We start from the raw sequence: 15,793 nt of genomic DNA, 5'->3' as shown, positions 1-15,793 counted from the left end.
CAGTGCTTTTCATGCATTAGAGTGATTTTGGTAAGTTGAGACAAAGGACCAAGTCACCACTGCTTCTGGCGTAGACTGTATGTGAAGTCCTTGGGAAGCCACCAGGGTAGCGTGGGACCCAGTCCCACTACCTTAGAGGTCCTCCAGCTGCTCCACCTCCTGTGGTCATCTGTTCCTGCTTCTACGGTTGTGTTCTCCCAAGTAATGCAGTCCAGTTAATAGACATGAGCTATTCTGACTTTATGCCTTTAAAAATGGAGTATTCTGAAGTTCTTCATGTTGATTCAGGATTAGAGTAGGTTAAGCTCTCCTTCTCGTAACTGGTTACATGTACACCAATGTTTTATTCTCCTGTTGATAACTGGACTTCTGTGTCTGGGACAGTGTGATCATTCTCCTACGTGTCCTGGAGTGTGGGTGCTGGGACAAGTGCTTTTGGGTTGCACTGTAGACCATGGAGCTGACCCTGTGCCTTCTGTGAGTAAGATCCATTGCTTCATTCCTGCCATCTATGTGTGTAGCTCTCCCTTCCTGTTGAGCCTGGGCATATTTGTTTCCAAGCCTTTCTCTGTCTTAACAAAGTCTTCTCCATATTTAGGTACTTGGTCTCGTGTGTTTGGTTGTGTCTTTGCTCAGTTTATGTTTTCACTCTGTCATGGTGTCATGGCCTAATGACACCTATACCTCCAGCATCCAGAGCAAGACTGCAAGGCCAGCCTGGGCCACATACCAAGACTTTAGTGTGTTCTTGTAGGGTGATCTATAAACTAACCACAGTAAGCAAAGAAAGAGATGAAACAGTTTTTATTGCTAAATTATTACAAAGGCAGGTTGTTGAAGGTGGTTACAATTAATTTATGCTGCATGATTTCAAGATCTTTATCTCTACTTCATAACTAGGGGTTGGAGATTGGTCTGGGACTCCAGGAACCAGAATCATCAGGGTAGAAACCAGAACTTCAAACACAGTTCCACAGCCCGCTGAGCTTCAAGTGAGTGTTAAAATTAATTGGTCCCTTTGAGGAAGGTCTGGCTCAGAAGAAACAGGACCTAGTAGAGCTGTCCCTTGCTCACAGTGAATAGCCCCAGAAAGCAGCCACATCTACGAGGACCTGAAGCTTTTGAATGAAAGCTTGTTTTGAAAGTTCTGTTGTGAAGATTTGCTAGCTGCTAGTGTTTGAGACCAAATTGCATAAGCAATGCCATGAGGTCTAGGCATGAGACCAGCGGGTTATAAATATATAATATTCAGAATGACAGGCACTTAAAAACTAAGGAAAATACAAAAATAGATCATATTAATAGGAACTATTTAGTATTTAACAAGTTGTAAATCCAAGGTTTTTCCATTTATAAAAGGATCCTAGGAACTGAAGTGATGCTATCCAAATAAAGTGAACAATGCATTTTTATAGCTTTCATTCTGGGCCCCCAACAGTCTGAAGCAAAGACTTACCACAGAGCACCTAAAATAGCATTTGTAGATGGGTAGGCACGCTCTCACCCATTTCTGACTGTCTCCCTCCCAAGTCTCTGTGCCAGGGCATCCAAGGGTACACTCCACACGTGATTGTCGGTGTTCTAAATCAGGTCAGTGTTCCTGTACGTCAGAGAAGTTGAAAACCCCTTAAGGAGTGGCTCTCCTTCCCACGTGCTCTGACCCCCGATGCCCAAGTGAGTTATGCTTCAGACTCTGCGCCTCTGTGGTCACTTGGACTTCCGCCAGTGTCATCTGCTTGATCGTTTAACAGTACATATTTTCCGTCATTGGTTAGTGGTACAGACAGCATTAATCGAGCCAGTGCTTCTGGATCCTGAAGTTAAGAGAGTTTAAGAGAGAGGGGAGAAAAAGCTTAAGATGCACTTGAACCCCTGTGGCTTGGCTTTCAGTGTTGTGTGCTGTAGCCCCATTCCTCCTAATGCTAGTCTGTGGGCTGTCATCTGCAGACTCAAGGTAATGTCTACATTCCAGGGGGATTAATGGGTAATGCATACCTCCCTTCAGAGTCCCCATGGAACACATCGCTCCACAAAGCTTGTCTTGTGTACCTTTAGGGCCCCTTGGAGTTGGCAAAAGCTGTACAGGAACCCACTCTGTACCGTCCTCCTGCTCACTGTTGCCCTTGCACAACAGATTGTGAGAAGCAGGCGTGTGCACTGCTGACCTAGAAACCTGGTCTCTGTCTACTCTGCAGCGCTTCCTGCTCTCCCAGGCAGACTGAAGCTTAACTCACCTAAAAGCTTTTTAGATGAATGGAAGGCTGAACTGTTAAGTAACATGGAGGTCTCGGTCTCTGCTCATGTCTAGTAAGTCCCTGTCTGGTGGCTGTCAGTGCTGCTGCCTGTCGCCAGCCTCTGGGAGCTGGGTGCCAGTGCAGATGAATTAAGTATTGTGCCTTAGTTGGAAAGAGAGGATCTCTAGCGAGTTTGAGTGCAAGCGAGAGCATTAGTGAGGAGAAGCTGCAGCGGTGCTGTTTAATAAGAGGAAAGCTGTGTTACCAGATGGTCACCTGAGCTGACAGACCTCGTTAGGAAGCTTAAGAAACCCCCAAGCTTGAGCACAAAGTGGGTATCACTGTTTTGTTTTCTGTTTTGTTTTGGGGTGTTTTTTTTTTCCTTGAATATCACTGTGTCTACAAATGTTATTGAACAAAATGGCTATTGAACCAGTCCTAAAATGCATCTTACCTTTTGAACCTCAATAATTTCTTTCCCCAAATTAATAGCATAACATATCTGTAAAAGACAAGAAAATAGTGTTTGGCAAAGGTAGACAGAGGTAAGCATTATAGAATTCCAGGAGCACAGTGAGAGAGGCCTGACTGCTCACACCCAGAAGGGAAGGCAGGGTCTGCTGCAGGAGCCTTGTTCAGTGGCACTGTTAGGGCACAGGTAAGGGGAAGACCCCAGTTATCTGATGTCTTCAATTCTTTTTTTTTTTTTTTTTTTTTTTTTTTGGTTCTCTTTTTTTGGAGCTGGGGACCAAATCCAGGGCCTTGCGCTTGCTAGGCAAATGCTCTACCACTGAGCTAAATCCCCAGCCCCGGATGTCTGCAATTCTTAACAGGATGTTTTCCCCCTGCATGTTCATAAGCCCAGTGGTTAAAAGAAAGTACTTAATGACAAGACTGGTTTCGATGAATTCTAAGTACCACCTGAGTTCAGTGTTTTTCATACAAAGGAACACTTGATTTTTTTTTTTTTAAAACTTGGCTTCTTCTGAGACTATTTTTCTATTTTTCTTTCTTTCTAATTTCTTTAAAACTGGTTCTCAACCTGTAGGTCACAACCCCTTTGGGGTTTAGCTAACCCTTTCATAGCATCACCTAAGACCATCAGAAAACGGATATTTACGTTACAATTCATAACAGAAGCAAAATTATAGTTACGAAGTCTCAATCAAAGTATTTCGTGGTTGAGTCACCATAGCATGAGAAACTGTATTATAAAGGGTTGAGAACCACTGCCTTCAAAGAACATATTAAAGTGCTTCTTAACATTTCATGATACCAAACAATTATATCTACTTATTAGGGTTGTCACCTTGTTAGACTGTATTCCGCCTGAACGGAGGCATGAACAACGAATCAGGTGTCTGTATGGACAGTGAAAACCCAGACTCTCTAAAAACATCCTTACTGAGGGACAGACAAAATACCTTCTCGCCTTCTGAGTTGCTTTCAAAAATGTATGTGCTCAGAGACTCTTCTCCCGTAGACTCCGGCACTCGGATGACGAAGCCAACCAGCCTTTTGTTTTCTTGATGAGCAGCAAACTGTGTGACACTGGTGAGCTCAAACTTTTGGGGGGAGAGTGCAGAGGGAAGACAGGACAGGGGGACAGAATGAATCATCACATAACGAATTTAAAACCAACATTGTTTTCTTTTCTTCTTTTTTTTTTTTTTTTTTTTTTTTTTCCCGGGCTGGGGACAGAACCCAGAGCCTTGTGCTTGCCTAGGCAAGCGCTCTACCACTGAGCTAAATCCCCAACCCCGTCCAACATTGTTTTCTATAGCAAAGTTGAAGATGTGCATAGCGGGTGGGATGGTCCTGGGGCTTGGCAGATTGTCCTGGGCATAGGTTGGTCTTCCGGGGCAGAGGGGAAGTGAGGTACAGCTCTAAACATAAAGATGCAGCAGGTACTTACACAGGCCCGTGACACTTGAGTCTGAGGATCTATCAACCTGAAATCGTAAGACACGCATCACCATACGCGTTCTCCACAGACGTTAAACCCCACAGATGTCCCATGTATGAAAAGTAAGGCCTGCTTGAGGGAAAGATAAGGCAGTCCTGTGTGACCCTGTGCTGTGCTTTCTACCCAAAGTACTTGGCGTGGAAGATTGCATAGCAGACAGGAAGTCAGTCCTACTGTGGTTTCTATTATCCTGCTACATAACACAGTGGACCTTCTGTAGGACACTCGTTGGCAGCTTAGTCCTTAGGCGCTGAAACACCTTACCCTATGCAGTTTATTCAGAGAAAAGGAGAGTGGTGAGAATGGGAGGCCTGACCAAACTAATGTGTGGCTGTGACCAAAGAAGGCCATTGTGGGAGATGGGGATGGCTCAGTGGGTTAAGAGCCCTTGCTATGTGAGGCATCCAGTGTAGACATTAACAGCCACATGTGGTTGCATGTACCTGCCCCAGCCTTGAGTGGCTGGAGTCGGGTTGATCCTGGGTGCTTGCTTCCGGCTCGGTGAGACTTAAGGACTAAGCTGGCAAGCAACAGGAGCAGACACCTGATGTCTTTCTCTGGCCTCCACATGTGCCCAAAGGGCACCGAACACACAGAAATAATACATCTTTAATGCCTTCCAAAAGCACACTTCGTTTTGTCTGAGAATGCTGATGTTTGCTGGCAAGGCATTACTGAATCACTCCCTACTGTTGTAGACGATACAGTGCTATTATGGACTTCTGGTGTTAAAATTAATTGGCGTATGGTGTACTTTTTGAGGGATTGACGCAAATTTTTACAGGTGAAAGTAAACTGACAGTTTGTAAAAATGTCTAGAATAAGCAAATATGCAGAGATAGTTCTAGATTTTAAGCATGTGTCAATTTCTTCAGAAGCTTTTTTTAAAGACAGGGTTTTATTTGTAAATCTTAATTCTCAGGAATGAGGTCCCTAACAAGTTTTTTTGTTTTGTTTTTGTTTTTTAAAGAGATTTTAAAAATGGAGTAGGCTGGGGCTCACTGAGCTCACTTCCTGCCTGCTTATTTTGATCCCTGAAATTGACTCACCAGAGCTGTCCTCTGGCCTCCTGTAGCGTGCACACACAGTTACTCAGGAGTGAAGTAAGTCCCGGCTGCCTTTGTCCTGCTGGCATGCACTAAGTGCTGACGGGGTGCTCCTTCTCAGAGCAGGCCGGGGCTGAGGACTGAGGAGATGTCACACCAGCCACAGGCCTAGGCATAGCAGCTAAACCAGTGCTCCCACCTAACTCACTCTAAACCAAGTGCTCCCCCAACTCCATCTAAACCAGTGCTCCCCCCACCTAACTCACTCCTAACCAGTGCTCCCCCCCAACTCCATCTAAACCAGTGCTCCCCACCTAACTCACTCTAAACCAGTGCTCCCCACCTAACTCCTCTAAACCAGTGTCCCCCACCTCCATCTAAACCAGTGCTCCACACCTAACTCACTCTAAACCAGTGCTCCCCACCTAACTCACTCTAAACCAGTGCTCCCTACCTAACTCAGTCTAAACCAGTGCTCCACACCTAACTCACTCTAAACCAGTGCTCCCCACCTAAATCACTCTAAACCAGTGCTCCCCACCTAACTCACTCTAAACCAGGGCTCCCCACCTAACACAATCAACCACCCTGCTGAGGGGAAGGAACAGGTAACTGACTTGGCTCTGTATCTGTCACCACATAGATATGTAATGAATATGGAATGAACCTAAAAAACTGACTGCAGACAAAACAAGTGTGCCCAACCAAGTAGGCAGCATGTGTTGTGTGGCTGCACACTGGACAGTTCACGTGTAACAGCCTATGCCTGGAGCCTGACCTCACAGGCTCCTGCTTAGCTGCACATGGACACTGTGTGGCTTCGTTTTAGACAGATTCCTACTCTGTGTTGCTAATTTCTAAAAACAATACTCTTGAGATGACAAGATGACTGCATAGCAGTGACATCACTGGGGACAGTCCTAACTTGAAAACTTGGGTTAGAAATGTAGTGAAAATTCCACACCATGAAACCTTGTTTCTCGTAAAAAAATATTATTAGAATACTTTGTGGGGTTGGGGATTTAGCTCAGTGGTAGAGCGCTTGCCTAGGAAGCGCAAGGCCCTGGGTTCGGTCCCCAGCTCCGAAAAAAAGAACCAAAAAAAAAGAATACTTTGTATACTAACTGTGTATAAGGAACAGATGAAACAAATTTTATGTGTAAAGTTGTTGGGCTCCATCGCCAGGATACCTCATCATATATATGTAAAAATAATTTGAAAGAGAAGAAAAACAAAAAACAAAGTGAGGAAGAGTGCCAGCCCCTAGTATTTCAGGTAAGGAATAATCTGTATTCACTCATGTAGGATGATGTCATTATGTGCAAGGCAGGTCCAGGATAAGGCGAAGCCTATCATTGGATGGGAAGGAAGGGTAGGCGGGAGGGGAGGGGAAGCAGATCTAGATGGAGTCTATGGAGGAGGACGGTTCAGATTTAGGTGAATTAGATCAATTTTCTGTCGTTGTGGTAGGTGGTTTATATCTTTATCAATTGATGGTGAATTTATTGTATGGATTGAGAATTTAATATATAAATCTAATTGCTAAATTACTAGTTTCTGGAACTGATTTTCCCAGGCTCAAGAGGACAGTGTGAAAGGAATGGCTGAAAGGTAGTTGGAGCGGGCAGATCTGGTTTTGTTGCCTGTGTGGAGTAACATGCAGGGCCCGCAGAAGGAGAAGTAAGTGTGCATGTGTGCATGCACCAGGCGTGGTAACTACCGCCTAGGGGGCCGTGCGGAGAGGATGACTAAAAGGGGGACAGCCTGGAGAGGGCGGCTTGCGGACCGTGTAGCCGTTGGAGTAAGCGGATCTGGTTCACAGGAACTGATAGAAAACCTCCCTTTTTAACTTTTACCACAACACACTAATAACAACAGGGATCTGAAGGCGGTTCTTGCTGGCTCCAGTCCTCCTGATCCCACCTCCCTAGTGCATGGACTGCATATGTGTATCGCCACACCTCGCCAGTTCTGCCTCAGAATGTATCTTTACACATCAAATGTAGAGAGGATGTGGGTAACATTCCAGATGGGTCAGTGTGAGAGCCTGAGGTGAACGGACGTACCTTAGAGTCTGACTGGTAACCATCAGGTGGGACTCCGTGGTGCGGAAGATGTTGTGAATAGCCCGAGCAGCCAGTACTTGTCGCATTGCTTCATAAATCACTTCCGTAGTGCTGTCTGTCTTAACTGCCATCGATCCCAAAAACCGAACGATGAACATCTGCTGCAAGAGAGAGTCTGCAAGACAGCATGCTCTGCTGGTCACATGACCACGGGCACACCACCAACACCAAGAGCCCGGAACCTGCCATCCATTCACAGGCCCAGCAATGAAAGCTCTGACCCCTTATTGTCTGTTTCATCTGTCTGGAGCTTCCACAGATGTGCCCTGGGTTTTCCAGGTATAAAATGCTACGTGGTGACAGATGAACATCCTCTGTCACTCAGTCAGCCTTTCCCACTACCTCTCAGACTCCCTGGCCAGGGAACAGTTCGGACAAATCAGATGTACTGCCAGGCCACACCTAACACTTTGTCCATACACATTTTTATTATCACACAGCCAAAGTCACACCCCATAAATGAATGGACATAATTTGCTCACTGTCAAGACTACCAATTTGTAAGTATGTGGCTTTGACACCACCCTCCCCTCAAATACTCAGAGTAGACCCCAGGCGTTGTGCACATTAAGCAAGTATTCTACTCCTGGGCTACATCCCCAGCCCTCAGAAGGTGCCCAGGCTAGCCTTGGACTTAAGTTGTGGCCCGAGGAAGTCCTAAACTCAGGGCTTTTTATTTTTTTAAGCTAATGTTTCCTTATGCACTTACTGGTTAACTGATTTATCAGGACCTTTTCTTCTAAAGCTAACCTTTCCTCATTCATTCATTCATTCATTCATTCATTCATTCGAGATGGTGTTTTGCCTATAGGTATGTTAGTGTACCACATGCATACAGTGCCCTTGGAGGCCAGAACAGGATATCTGGTCCCCTGACACTGAAATTATGGCTTCTTGTCAGCCATGTGGGTACTGAACCCAGGTCTTTTGAAGAGCAACCAGTCCTCTTAACCACTGAGCCATCTCTGTATCCACTCACCAGCCCCTTGCCTACCCCCAAATAGTGGGTACTACAGGCCTGTGCCGTAGGCCAGGTTTGGCAGTGGCACAGTCTGAAAGGACCTAGCAATAAATGAAAGATGATTAGAAGACTTCATCCTTGTTTACAAAGCTAACATGCCAAAAACATGCTACACGTGGTGTGAGTGGGTCTTTTTCTTTCTTTTAAGACAGGGTTTCTCTGTGTGGCCCTGGCTATCCTGGACTTGGCTTTGAACTCAAGAGATCTGCCTGCCTCTGCCTCCTGAGTGCTCGGATTAAAGGTGTGAGCCACCATGCCCAGGCCTGGAGTTTACATAAATAGTTTTATTGGAGGCAGGATCCTGCTACATAGACTAGGTTGGTCTTGAACCCAGTGACTCCTGTCAAGTCTTTGCAGTTCTGGGATTATTGGACACAGCCCATCAAACCCAGCTGAATCTGAAATACTTCTATGTGGGCTGTGCAAAGTCAGCTAGGTACACGGCGTTAGGCAGAGTCATTTCTAAAGCACGGGCTGTTAATAAAACAAAAACTTTGTGTAGCCAAATCTTTTTTTTTTTTTTTTTTTTTTTGGTTTTTTTTTTCGGAGCTGGGGACCGAACCCAGGGCCTTGCGCTTCCTAGGCAAGCGCTGTACCACTGAGCTAAATCCCCAACCCCTAGCCAAATCTTTTTTAAAGGTTTACTTTTGTTTTTATGTGTATGTGCAGTGTTTGTGCCTGTGGAAGCCAAAGTGTTAATCTCTGGCTGCTAAAGGCACTTAGTTATAAGCAAGGATAGAGGTGCTGGTAGCCAAACGCAACTTGGGGTCCTCTGCGAGAACACTGAATGCTCTTAACTGCCGAGTCTTCTCTCTAGCAATGTTCATGCAAATTTAAAATAATTTTCTATGTGTACGTGCCCCTTGCGTGCCTAGTACACGTAGAGGCCAGAAGAGGGCATTGGAGCCTCTGCTGCTGGGCTCACGAATGGTTGTGAGCCGCCATGTTGCTCATGGGAATTGAAAGCAGCCCTGGCCCCTCTGTAGAAGCAGCAGATGACCCCTGAGCCATCACTCCCTCCGTCTCTTGCTTGGCTCCTTCTGTAAATTCTTAAGTACTGTTAAACTTGAAGGGAGTCCTAGCAAAGAGTTCTATCCTAGAGACGGTGTGAGACTCCCATCAAGAAGCCATATCAGAGATCTTGCCAGGCCTCTTCACATTGCTGACATTGTCCTGGCTCAGATCTCAAGATCCGCTTCATTACATTAGGTACCCCCTTATGATGGGATTACAGACGTTGGCTATCACTTCAGCTACAGAGATTCCACTTTAATTATGACCATTTTTTTCTTCTTTGAAAAAATGCTCTATAGAGATATAAAAACAAATTAGACTTGATAGTGTTTCTGGGCAGGAATTTCAAACAGGGCATGGTCGGGCTAAAGCCAAGATAGCCTGCCTTTCTGTCCTAGTTTTCACAGAACCTGCTGCAGGGTCACATCTCAATTCCTAGGCTACACCTTGCTTTAGTACACAGCTTCTCACCTCCAGGACCTCTTCACTTGTACAGCCAGAGGAGCATGAGACGGGGCACTTACCTTCTGCGTCCGGAAATGAGTCATCCTCCGTCTCACCAAAAGGGTTGATGCGCCTGGGGAACAGCCAGAGGTCAGCAGTCCTGACAGCTGCAGCTGACGAGACGCCTAGCGCCTGAACTCAGTCAGGACGGCGTCTCAGCAGCAGGCTGGCAGTGAGTAAAGACAGACAAATGGCTTTCACTTCCCAGACAGAACCACCTCAGGTGTTACCTGCTGCCTCTGTTCTGGTCAAGGAATTCTGTTGCAGGAAGCACAATGTCAAACTGAATGGGTGTCCCAGGTGCAATCAGTTCCTCTGTCTCAGGAATGCTGGCTGCTGCTTTGGGAACAATCTTGACATATCCTGTGTCTGAATTTTTTATGTTTTGACTAAAATATAAAGAGGAGAAAAATTTGATCAAAGTTCGCCACTTGTTTAATGCTGATGTGACTTTTACATATTGAAACACAAAGGAGTCTCCAACCGCTCACAGTCCATCCTACAAATAAACCTTCCTCAACCGCACATCCTTGGCTAGACCTGTTCACTTCTTCATTGCTCACCATTGGTCCCTCTGTCGCTCCCCATTCTGGGCAAGGCTTGGGACGTACATACTAGTTTCTCCTTCAGAGATGGACTTTTTAGGAGTGAGGTGACAGCCAGCCCACAGTGACACATAGTAGGTGACACACAGTAGGTACTGAAGACATGTTAGCTAAAAGAACAAAATATCTGGACCTAACATTGCAATGTGGCCATTCTACTCACTACAGCCACCACTCAAGACACTAAACACCACGAGTTCCTGTCCTGTGTAGTTTCATTCCAGTGCGTATCCAACGCTCCCTTGCACCAGCTCAGACCACACCACTGTGTCGGCCGTTCCTCTGTCCCTTCTCTGAATTCTGTGGTACGTTCAGTAAGTCACAGCGCCTGGTCCCCGGTGTGCCTCCTGAGTGCTGTCCTGTGGCCCACACGGCTGGAGACAGCCCCAGAAGGTGGCATGCTACTTGCGTGATGAGTGCTCTGCTTCTGTCTTGAGGCTAGAATGCTGTCATTCGACTTTACCCTTTAAAAATCCTTTTTAAGGCACCGTGCAAACTCCTCTGAAGGGCATGGAATGTCACATTTCCATCCCTTATGGAGTCTAGACCATAAAAGGCCCTCCAGGATCTTTTCTCTTGGTATTTTTACATTAGCATTTTCTGTTTTCTCAAACATGTCGTAACTGAATACTTCATGAGGACTGCAATGGCTACCTGACAGACTTCCATCCAGTGAAATGTAGATAGACACATAATGTCTCCAGCTTGCCTTCCCCACCACCCCTCTTCAGTTCATCCTGTGGATGATGCAGAACAATTTCTAAACCTGGTTCTGACTGTCGCCTCTTTTCTCAATCCTGAGCCTTGTAGGGGTTGAGTAGCCCACTCCTGTAACCGCTGAGCGGGAATTACCGAGGCTTTTTACAGTGACTCAAATCTATCTGGTAGCCTTACCTACCATTCCTTCTCATGGACCCAGTGCCAAGTGCCTGAACCCCAAAAAGCTATACAATTAATGAGTTTTCTAAGGACTTCCTTCTAGGCCATCTACTGGAGTTCTTTCTACCTGACACTAAAAGACACAAACAGAATCTTGACTTTAATATGCCCTTAATGCCATTCACACACAGAAGACAAACCTCTACTACCTGATTAACCGTGTGAGAACCCGCTGAGACAGAAGGTGGGAGCTCTAGAAACATCCTTAAGCAGTGCTTAAGTGTGTGCATGGAAGTGTTGAGTTAACGACCGGGTGGGACCAGGTGTGGGACGGGACACCTGTAACTCCGGCAGGTGGGAGGCTGAGGCGAGGAGGCCAGGTGCTTGATGCTCCCCTAACCCCGCTCCCACACAGCAGCAGAAGATACCCCAAATACTCAATACTAATAAATGACCGAAAGGCTTATTACAGCAATTACAGAAATGTAGTAGTCAAGTGGAAACTTAGATGCACGTCTGAACCTATGCATGTATGGAGAAGGCTTAGTTGGTACCATGGGCACACAGAAGGTGACATGGTGACAGTACCATGAAGCTAACACAAGGGGCACAAGGGCCCGTTATGCGAGGCAGTGGACATGGGCAGGGGTATTGCAATCAGATCTGAATACTGACTCCATCTCTCTGTGCTGTAAGTGTGGGAACATTACTAAGGTCTCTGCCATAACTATTGCTTATCCGTGGAGGCTTTCGAGAATGCATTTTAGATTTCTATACAGCATGGCTCCACAATTGCTATTTTCCTTGTTCTTTAGTTACCTGAAGTAGAAGCTTTCTTGTTTTTTCCCAAAGCTTGTAATCGGAGTCACCGCCTGAAGAGCCGTCTGATTCAACTTGATGGCTACTGCCTAAATGTAAGCCATAGGAGACAGGCTCAGTCCAGGAAGGGACGCCTACCTTGCAGGTAGAGTGCAGGAAGTTGTTAATTACCTCTGGGTTGTCTGTCAGGTAGATCTGCCTGGAGATGTTGTTTATTGCACATATCCACTGTGGAGGACATTAGAAAGAATCCCAGTTACACACATGCACATACACGCATACACACGCGCACACAGAGAGAGAGGGTGGGGGGATAGAGGGGAGGGGAGGGGAGGAGAGGGGAGGGAGAGAGAGAGACAAATAGACATGAGGCAGACAAAGCTTTACCTCTTCATATTCCTTTCTGCTCTCTGCCTGGAGAATTATCCCCCTGAAATAAACAAGATGTAAGGAAAAGACCTGGTACAGCAGAGTCCCTGAAAGTGGTAAGGCCATCACAGAGGTGGAGTGCTTCCTGGCCTTAGGAAGTGAGCAACGTTCATTGTAACAACTTGACACCAGGAAAGCAGCATTCTGGGTCAGAAGGAAAATGGGGTTCAGGCCTGCTCTCCTACCAGCGCACTACACCATCTAGCCTCAGCGTCGTCCTCTGCGGGAGAAGGCTGGACTTCACCATCTAGCCTAGGACTGTAGTAGGGACTGTCTCAATCCTCTTCTTAGATGATGACAGGACAGTATGCGCCCTTCTCAAAGATGCACCTTGGTATCTAAGAACTCAGAGTCCACCTTCACGATGGCCTTACTCTTTCAAGGATTCTGCTCCACCAGTTCCTTTGTTCCTTATAACTATGGCAGAGCAACACAGACACCATTTCTGTTTCGTATCTGAAGAGACTCAGGCAGGCCCAGAGATGCTCAGGAACCAAACGGGGCCACAAGAACCCGGCCATCTTAGTTGTGAGCCATTGGCCACCGTTAGAGGAAGGACAGTGTCCAACTGCTCTACTAACTGGAGGAGGGGATGGCCACAGTTTCCCAGCATTGTACCGCCATGCAGCGGTATTTCCTTGGATGCGGAACTCTAAACACAACTGAAACCACTACTCCAGACAGGAGGGGAGCCACCGGGATGTAATCTACTGTGAGAACTCTAGGCTACCACATTTTGAGGTGTGAATTCTTTGGGTCCTAAGGTCCTAAGGTGTGGAGATCTCTCACACTTCTTGTTCTGGATATGAAATGGCCAATTGGGCAGTCTCCTGCCTGCTCTCCTTAGTCTTCCCCTAAGAGACCGGGGTCACAGCTTTCTCTTCTACCTCTGCTGACAAACATCCGCATCTACACTGGCTGGATATAGACACGCATCTCTCCTCCCAGAACTCAGAGCTGGCTCCGCACTGGGGCTTCTGAATGAGGTGAACTGGACCAGTCCCCTGCATCAGTTTACAGAGAACAGAAAACCATTCTCTGGAAGAACAGGGGCTGAACTGCGGCTCCTGTGGAGGACTGGAACACGGGAACTAAAGCTAGCAGCCTGCGGTAAGGGCACTTCCTACACTGTCCTCCCAAATAAGATATGAGGCATACGGTTTGCCACTGGGCGTGGAGATCTGGAAGCAGTATCGTCGGTCTTCGCAATCCACCGCCATCACAGAGCAGTTGTCCAGGTCCTGAATCAAGCCTCCAGCCACAGCTCCCCTAGGCTGGCACATGAGGTTCCCGCCTTGGGTGAAGAAGTACAGCCTTTCCCATGTGGTGGTGACCAGTCCCGTCTTGCTGTGGGAATTGCGTGTGAAGGTTCATTAACACTAGGGCCTGGGGACAGCAGCCCCATCCCATCTGCCTGTTCCTAGGAAATGACAGCACTTCAGAAACGCCTTTGCTTTACCAGAACACTTGAAACTCGCCTTGTCAACAGCGGCAGAAATACACTTCGCTTAGTCATGGGGAAGACTGGCTCCATGAGGAAGGACAGCACCAACGCCAGCTGTGCAGGCATGTATGCTTACCCCTCCCCCCGAGTGTGGCCAAGCTAGGCTTCCACACCCACCAGCCTTAACTAGAATCTGCCCATCACAATTAGGAACTGAGAGCCTCGTTTCTCTGGGATGTAGAACTGAACCATACTGTTTCTACGCGTCACCAGGGTCACACTACCTCTCCCCCAGTCCTGGGGTCTCTAACTGGAGGGCCATTTGGAAGAGGAAAAGACAGTTTCTTGGCAAAAGCTTCAAAATGTTAAGGACTTTTCCCCTACAGAACCAGTGGGGACTATAGTCTCACAATGATGAGCCTGAGAAAGTTTCCTCCTGCAGAAAAGAGCGCCATTGCACCGGATAAGCCTACTGGTAAAAACATTTGGTTTAATATTTGCTAAACAGCAGCCACGTGCAGGGACTATGTGTGTCCTTCCAATAATGTTTTAATGGCAACTGTTAACCCTGGAGGGGTCCCAGCACACCAGAACTTCATCAGCACAACGAGGCAGCCAGGTCAGCCACCAATACCAGTGCTCTCCACTCTCCATGGCCGCAGCCTTTTGGGGTCTTAGGAGCAGTTAGATCCGACAAACTTTTATTCCAGATGGACATTTAAAGAGAAGACCATGGCAGGTATAATTCAATCTGGAGGGATTACCTGACCCTGGCTCTGTGGCACTGCTCTTACCCTGTAGCCAGCAGGGGTCAAGGGCTGGAACTCAGTAGTTAGAGTGACAACATTTAAATGACCACGATGCCTAAACAAGGGTGGCCTGCAACCCCTGGAACCAGGGCGCTGACCCCAGGTTCTTATGCTTCGGTTCCTCAGCCACGTCTCGGTGCAGCTTGGAACCGGGGCCCCAGAAGCTTCCCAAATCAGGCAGGAGTGGGGTTCATCCTCTGTTGATCACTACCACACACAGCCCTTCCTGGCCACAGAGAAGCAGGTTCTGGGGCTACCTCCCAGGGAAGGCTCAGCTCAGCACGGTGTATGGCATCCTTACTTTCTGAGATTGAGGTAGCCAGTCTTCTGGATGAGGTTCCTGTTGATCTGCGGTGTGGCCACATCGATGTCCGGAGTGTAAACAGACTCACTGACTGAAAGCAGCTCCTGCTGGGACACCCGCATCTTGTCGGCCTCAGCTTCCAGTTCCACCTGAATGCTTAAGACGGAAGGTTTCGGGTCAGCCACTCTCCATAGGCCGACTCACCACTCCTACCGCAGGCGACAGGGCCTGCTTCACCACAGACGCATCCTGCATTACAGATGGAGCCACCAGTTTCCCATGGAGCCACAGCTCTACCCTCTTTATGCCCAGAAAGCTGCATTACCAGAAGTGACGTAAGCCTGCCATTCTAGAACAGCATTGTTTCTGGAGTACCACATTTAGCTCTGCTGAACAGATCTTAGGAACTGATCTGTGAGTTCATCCTCAGGGTCCACGTACAGGTAGCCTACCAAAGCCTCCCTCCCCTGAGGAAAGGAACAGAGCAATACTGCCTAGCTCAGGCTTTGAGAAGGCTGTGCGAGATAGGAATGACCAGGAAATACCAAGGTACAACAATAACTCAAGGCCAAGGCTTGTCCTAAGACAGTCAC

At 47.2% G+C, this 15,793-nt stretch overlaps 1 protein-coding gene across 1 annotated transcript in view; it reads right to left on the bottom strand.

The window, feature by feature from the left end:
• Nucleotides 1-786: 786 nt before the first annotated feature.
• Nucleotides 787-15,793, bottom strand: part of Appl2 (adaptor protein, phosphotyrosine interacting with PH domain and leucine zipper 2) — a 52,105-nt gene continuing 37,098 nt past the window's right edge. The window contains exons 10-21 of the mRNA XM_032910498.1: nucleotides 15,198-15,356; nucleotides 13,802-13,990; nucleotides 12,602-12,644; nucleotides 12,386-12,442; nucleotides 12,215-12,303; nucleotides 10,142-10,300; nucleotides 9,932-9,984; nucleotides 7,313-7,487; nucleotides 4,150-4,186; nucleotides 3,659-3,799; nucleotides 2,689-2,736; nucleotides 787-1,814 (exon numbers count right to left, since the gene is read on the bottom strand). Coding sequence (XP_032766389.1) covers nucleotides 1,680-1,814; nucleotides 2,689-2,736; nucleotides 3,659-3,799; nucleotides 4,150-4,186; nucleotides 7,313-7,487; nucleotides 9,932-9,984; nucleotides 10,142-10,300; nucleotides 12,215-12,303; nucleotides 12,386-12,442; nucleotides 12,602-12,644; nucleotides 13,802-13,990; nucleotides 15,198-15,356 — 1,285 coding nt within the window. The 3' untranslated portion in view covers nucleotides 787-1,679. The remainder of the gene's footprint in view (nucleotides 1,815-2,688; nucleotides 2,737-3,658; nucleotides 3,800-4,149; nucleotides 4,187-7,312; nucleotides 7,488-9,931; nucleotides 9,985-10,141; nucleotides 10,301-12,214; nucleotides 12,304-12,385; nucleotides 12,443-12,601; nucleotides 12,645-13,801; nucleotides 13,991-15,197; nucleotides 15,357-15,793) is intronic.

The sequence above is a fragment of the Rattus rattus genome, chromosome 1 (genome assembly GCF_011064425.1).
Source record: "Rattus rattus isolate New Zealand chromosome 1, Rrattus_CSIRO_v1, whole genome shotgun sequence".
NCBI lineage: Eukaryota > Metazoa > Chordata > Mammalia > Rodentia > Muridae > Rattus > Rattus rattus.
The sequence above is the reverse complement of the archived record's forward strand: the minus strand, read 5'-3'. Positions and strand labels throughout refer to the sequence as shown.